General features: G+C 36.6%; 1 protein-coding gene across 1 annotated transcript; it reads left to right on the top strand.

Annotated features, from left to right (window-relative positions):
- Nucleotides 1-1,409: 1,409 nt before the first annotated feature.
- On the top strand, nucleotides 1,410-5,757 carry LOC114519700 (loricrin-like). The gene is made up of 4 exons (XM_028539872.1): nucleotides 1,410-1,500; nucleotides 1,869-1,991; nucleotides 4,085-4,621; nucleotides 5,379-5,757. Exons 1-4 carry the CDS (start codon nucleotides 1,410-1,412, stop codon nucleotides 5,720-5,722), a joined length of 1,095 nt encoding a protein of 364 aa, XP_028395673.1. The 3' UTR covers nucleotides 5,723-5,757.
- The last annotated feature ends 1,386 nt before the right edge of the window (nucleotides 5,758-7,143 follow it).

Below are 7,143 nucleotides of genomic sequence, written 5' to 3'. Positions count from 1 at the left end.
TTAATTGATTTTGAAATTAATAAGTCGTCTCCAGACGTCATAATATTTTGTTTTTATCAAATGCGTACCAGGCTATTAATACGAATTCCTGCATTTCTTGTTTGTTTCAAGTGCAAATACATGTCTTAGGCCACATAATAAACTTCTTACTAACCTCGCTTGCTCGGTCTTTACCGCCGTCGGACCTCGATCTTTTTGTACAAACCTCGCTCATCGAGCTCGATCTGTACAAAAAGACTTCGGTCCGATTTTCCTCGGTAAAGACCTCGTGTACTGTTAATAAAAGTTATTAATTTGCAATAAATTATAATGTCGTAAATTTACAACTTGCCATTTTTTCAACCCGTCTTCAATTATTTTAATTTTTAACGTCTTCTATTCTTTTACTTTAGGTAACAAAAGGTAAGAATTGTAGAGATTTTATTACAAATGATTTGCCAGTTGTAGGAAATTGAAGTCCCTGATACTGAAAATAACCTTAACCCCTCCTCCCCTCCCCCATATTTTTATAGCTGCATGTATCCTACAACCTTAACATTTCAATTGATATGGTTAAAATTACCGCAAAAACAGAAACTAATCTCAGAGCGACCACAATGTTTGCTTCATAACTGACAGGCGCTTATAGGATACCTAGCTTCACTTGTCCAATCAGCTTCTAGTATTTCCATGCACTATACCTCATATGATCACTGGACATCACTCTATAAAGAGTGCCTTAAAATACGCCGACGAAAACAAGATCTTAATAAGGCTTCCAAAGCACTGATCATATTTCAATGGCGATATAAAGCTCCTATCTGACGACGATTACAAGTTAGTTGAAACGTAGATTTAATAAAACGTTATTTATTTTGAAGTTACTCTTTATTGTATTTTATGACGGTTGGGGAATGATCACGTGTGCCCTAAGGGATAAAGAGTGGATCGAATAGGATAAAAGATCACGCAGGCGGTCGTGAACGTTTTTTCTTAGGACTCTAACCCTAATGCTCTAACCCTTACACAACATCAAAGTAAAACGATTAAGTTTTGCAGATATTGACGAATGCTCGCTTGGGACAGCCAAATGTCACGTGAATGCCACGTGTATCAACACCCTTGGTTCTCATGAATGCAGATGTATGCGTGGATATTCTGGAAATGGAAAAGCGTGTTCAGGTACAACAATGATCTAACCGGTAAACTAGGAAAAAATAATTTTGCAGGGATATTTTTGAGATCCCATATTTCTGGGATGAAAATTTCGGTTGGTGTCCAGCTGTAGTAGAAAGTTGACTGGAAACGGAAGCAAAATCCAGGAAAAGGAAAATCATCGACTTGTACTCTTTTTTGTGTGTCGATTTCTGTGTCAATCCCCCTCACCCCCCTAATCAATGTCGAATCTATGCTAAATTTTTGAATTAGTGATGACACATCGCTTAACATTGATTTGTGTGGGAAAGGGGGAGAATTTTGAAATAAATCCCGCAACTGCTAACTGTAATGTGAAACAACACCGTGAGTGGCGTCAAAGTTTTGACCAGGATTGTTGCTACTTTATTATTAACTCAAAGCTTTTCAAATATGTAACCGATGCTCAAAGCCCCCAAGTCCTTTTCTGCCCCCCTCACCCCGTGATGACTCTCTACCTTCGGTGAAGGTAACCATGTTCATCGAAAAAGCAATGATATTCACTCATAACAAATCGCGCTCCGCCGATATGAATGAATTCAATATAATTTATGTACAAGATGTCAAATGTACAAGATGTGTTCTAGCAGAGGTTCCCCAGATTTACATTCTCCATCTCAATTTAGGTCATTTATGTTAATTGATTTATGTTAATGTAGATGTTCAAAATAAATAACACGATTAGCATCTTTCAGATATAGACGAGTGCTCTCTTGGGAAATACAATTGCAGCGTGAATGCTACGTGTGTCAACACTGTTAGCTCGTATGAATGCCGATGTAAGCGTGGATATTTTGGAAATGGAAAAATGTGTTCAGGTAATCATGATATTGCTTAGCGCACTGCGAGTCACGACATTAGTGCAGTAGAAGATTTTTGCCCTACTTATCTGATATAACAGCAGTATTTTGAGAAATTTTTATTCGATAAATTATGGAAATAATGCTGCAACAATTATATTTCATTTTGTATTTATCAAGGGATTAAAAATCCAGGTATCCACAATATAGAAGGGTGAACCACGCTGTTAGTTTTAAAAATATGTATGCATGGTTACGATTTTTTCAAGGGGTGAATGGAGTTGCGAAAACCTTTTCTGACCTTACCTATCATGTTATCACGCCTCTAAATATCGTCAAATTTTATTATATAATAGCTGCAATGAAACACGCAATTTGATTAGTTAGTGGGCGTGCAGGATGAGACAATCCCGCGCGGAAAAGTTTACAATGACGCTTCGCGCGGAATTTTTAAAATGTCGAACAATTTTACGCTTAAATTTTTAAACGATAGACAAGTTAAAGAAAACATAGAACAACATTTCGCTCTAACTACAAAAACTCTGATTAGCTTGTTTAGAATTCCAAACTTCCGCTAACTATTTTAAGAAAATGACTGTTGTTTCGTTATAGTTATTTTTATCGTTATTCGCGTGAGAAAGACTTACTACCTTACAAGCCACAAGCGTCTACCCTACAATCAAAGAGCAATACGCGTAAAATAATTTCGCCAATATCTAATTTGATAAATTGTGCAAATATTGTTGCAATATTTAAATTTTGTATTTGTTAAAAAACGGTTACAAGCATTCCACTATGGTTATATCAAGTGATCCACGCTAATAGGAAAAAAAAATATCTGTGCATGGTACATAACACGGTAATATTTTTGTACTAGAAATACATGCATGCAGCAACCCCTCGCCATTTTAAACGAAGCAAAAGAATTCGTGCGCTACCCAGACCTAACTTTCTACGCTAATATTATGAAATAACTTGTGCAAATTTTTCGGAAACAAAGACAGTCGTAAAGGTGAACAGAAATCACCTGTTTGCCTGCTGCATTACGTTGCAGTTTAAGTGAGTGTTAAACTTTTCTATACCTAAACCTTCAAAACATCAAAACAGCACAAATAATTATAATAACCATATACAAGCACTAAACGTCGAATGTTTTTTTTCAATTATTTATTTTATTCAATGATTTTAGCGACTATATAAGCTGCAAAGTGATATTTGTTTTATCAAAACTCTGAAGTACACCTTTGAGAACTCTTTTTAAAGTTTAAGCGATGACGTAAAGCCTTAAACGGTCGGTTAGCTCCTTGTAAAACGACATACCAAGCTCGTACTTGTCAAAATAACAATGCATTCTTACAGCAAACCCTGAATAAGCAAAATATAGACACCTACCACTTCAAAGATTATAAACTACAAGTCGTTCCTATTTCACCAACTTTTTCTGCGCTGTGATGATCTTTAAATCTTTTATTATTGTTTTAATATTTGACTCCATATGACTCCTCCTTAAAACTGAAATACTTTGCAAAATGACGGTTAAAATGCTGACGCTATCATGCATACTCTCTTTTTGTCTTAGCCAATCAGCAAGTTGTAGACGACCGTTCTTTCTTCGTTCATATTTCGCGCATGCGCACAACTACCATGACTATTGAACGTCCATGACATTTGGGCAACTTTGGTTTCGCCTATGACTATGTTCTGTCAAAATACCCGGGTGTAATTCCTAATTTCCAGGCGGGATTAGTACCCTCGCACGGTGCTTCGCGCCGGATCGGGGACAAACATAACTAAGAGTCAAGAAACAAGAGCCAAAGACTAGTGACCGAATAAAACACGACGTTTTTGCAATCAAAACGTTTTCTAAAAATCCTTGATAGTTAAATCAGCAAAAGGGCTAGTAACAAGAGAAGAACCATTCGCAAAAGGTGCAAGAATTTTTGAATATTAACCAGAAAGGTGCAAGAATTTTTGAAAATTTTGTTTAATTACAAGCACAGATATTTCAGTTTTTTTGTACACAGTTGTTAAACAAAAGTTGTGCTTGATATGTTTTCCCCATCAATTAATGGTGCATATTTTATACATCTTAGTTATCTATTAATTTCTAGCAATAAAAATGTTCCACGCCAACTTTACAAGTCTTGGAGCAACTGGTCGTCTTGGTCCTTCATCCCTGGGCTCCTACTATGTGGGGAAAGGTAATGACAACATGGTGATTCTCAGGAATGGGATACAGTTCTGGACAGTTCCCTACACTGGAACATACGAGATCACTGCAGTTGGTGCAGCTGGAGGATATGATAAATACGGCTCAATTGCTCGAGGTCGTGGGGCTTATATGAGGGGTGAATTTAACTTTCAGAAAGGAGATGTATTAAAAATATTGGTTGGACAGACAGCTCCAGTGAATTCTGCTAGTCAGTCGTCAGGGGGAGGTGGCGGATCATTTGTAGCGACATCGTTAAACACACCGCTTATTGTTGCTGGAGGCGGGGGTGGCGTTGAAAGGCTGAGTAATAGACTGGCAAACTGCGATGCAAGTAATGGAACATCTGGAAGAAGAAATCAGTGTAAAGCGTTCTGCGCTATTTGGTCTGGGGGGAAGAATGGGAGTGGCGCATTACAAGCAGACAGCGGTTACTCAGGTCAGGTCTTTAGATTTTTCTAAAGGTAATAAAACGTAACAAGACAAAAGGGAACTAAATATAAAAATGTTTATGAATAAAACAGCCAGAGAGTATTGTGAAAACGCCCACACAACACAAAAGTCTTTTTTATTTGTTTTTCTTTTAAGCCTTAAATAAACAGACGTTTTCAACACTAATAAATCCATACTCGCATCACAGGGATTCACTTATAATGCTGCAACAATTATATTTCATTTTGTATTTATCAAGGGATTAAAAATCCAGGTATCCACAATATAGAAGGGTGAACCACGCTGTTAGTTTTAAAAATATGTATGCATGGTTACGATTTTTTCAAGGGGTGAATGGAGTTGCGAAAACCTTTTCTGACCTTACCTATCATGTTATCACGCCTCTAAATATCGTCAAAAAATATATCTTATCTATATAAAAATATATCTTACACATTTATTCAAAACAAGCTGCCAAACATTCATATATTAATATACCCCTCCAAAAAAAATCAAGCAGTCTACCTACGGCCCAGGTTATGAGCAGTATTCACAAAAGCAATTGTGACCCCTCTTTACATGCTCATCAAATTCTCAAAGAATGTCCTATAACCGTTGCTAAATAAGTCAGAGATTTGCTTCTATTTTCCGGCGGGAAACTTGAATTGCGGATATAGCCAAAACAAGCATGCTTTTATTGAGCTTTTGCTTTCCGAAACCTCCATTTATATATAACTCATTTAATATCAAATTTATATTTAAAGGTGGTGGTGGTGGTGGATTCTACAGTAATGGACGCAGTAGTTCTCAGTTTGGCGGTTCCTACGGTTACGGCGGGGAAGGAGGGAGAGGTTTTCTTCAGGGGGGTGCAGGAGGACGTGCTCACTATTATAATGCTGTCGGTGGATTTGGAGGAGGTGGGGGAGCGTATGGATCCGGAGGAGGTGCAGGAGGAGGTGGAGGATATTCTGGTGGAGCATCAGGAAATAATAATCTTCAATCTTGTGGTGGAGGAGGTGGTTCTTACAACGCTGGAAAGAAGCAAGCAAACGTAGAAGACGTGAATGAAAAGGGAGATGGTTATGTCGAAATAAAACGCATATTCTAAAGAGGATTATTACGATTTACATTGTTGAATATAGATTAAGCCATGTTTTTGATATATAATCAAAACTTTTGTTAATTGTCTAAAATTGCAGTCGTTAAGGTTGATGATAATCTTTATAATCACAATTAATACGATGAATATATGATAATGAATAAAATAGAAGAACATTCGATTTCCTATATTTTAGTATAAATACTTTGGATGCGATGTTTTATTGATAGAAAAGTTTAAGGTGGTCTACCACACTAAAATCACGATTCATCCTGTTTTAAAAATTTCAATGGATGCAATTTTAAAAAAATGTCTCCCTAATCGATCCTGCCTATATTTTTTTGAGAAAAAATAAGTAAAGAACGTGAAAATAAAGAAAAAAATTTATTATTAGGGGCATTTTCATTGTTCTGTTGTATTGCTCTTCATATAGTCTATAAACATATGCAAAACTTTTTTGATCGCTTTTCTTAGCAAACTAATATTCTCATTCCCCCTTGATAAAATTTTCTGCAAAATTTCATTTGTTCTAGGTTCAGCTCGGGGCAAAAATATTTAATACTAATGAAAACCAGTTTCACCGTTACAGTTCTAGTAAACGTGGTTATTTATCGTGTTTACAAAAATCGTCCATTTTCCATTATCGCGGGTCTCTGCATGGTGTTCGTAACTATGGTGACTGCACATTCAATTCATACAACTCTTTTAGGGCTAAAGTTTAATGTTATCCAAAATGATTTTTATAGACGGAAAGGCCCACTTAAGATACGTTTTAAACGTCGGATTTACATATACCGAACCTAATGGTAATGAGATAAAGCACATCGACGTCTGAAACGACGGCATTATATTGTGAGCGCCATTGTACGGCTGCCATCTTAATAGCTCCACATATTTTCCAAGTTTTTACCGCTTTTGCGTTGTTTTTATAAATGATAAGTTGCTAAATCCACTTATATATTGCAAGGATCCCATATAATGCTGTATTACACAAGGAACTCGCTATTCAACATTGGAAAATTATGGAAACTACAAACTCGCTGTCAAGGCGAGTTGTTATTGAACAAGCCGCTAAATAGATTGTCGTCTGTTGTGTGGAATGATCTCAAACGGATTGGCTTATTGAAACCATTCAGAGGAAATCGTGGTGGATGTGCAAGGGAATCTATTAAGAGTATCCAGGTTATTAAATCGAACCAATTTATAAGAATCAAAGTCGGAAGGAATCAGTGTTTTGCCAACTATGAGAACTTATTAAATATTCAAGCGGACACATTTGAGCAAACTAAAAGAATTAATCCATCAACTGAAACCGGAGAACAAAGTCAGACTTCATCCGTGGCATTTTACTACGTTCCCTCGATGTTGCTCTCAAACACGATGTCTCTTGCCCCAAAGATCGACGAGATTGCTTACTTCATGAAATTGAA

Source organism: Dendronephthya gigantea, unplaced genomic scaffold (genome assembly GCF_004324835.1).
Source record: "Dendronephthya gigantea isolate DGI-Jeju-01 unplaced genomic scaffold, DenGig_1.0 000014F, whole genome shotgun sequence".
NCBI classification, from domain to species: Eukaryota; Metazoa; Cnidaria; class Anthozoa; order Malacalcyonacea; family Nephtheidae; genus Dendronephthya; species Dendronephthya gigantea.
Note: the sequence above shows the minus strand (reverse complement) of the source record. Positions and strands in the feature narration are given on the sequence as shown.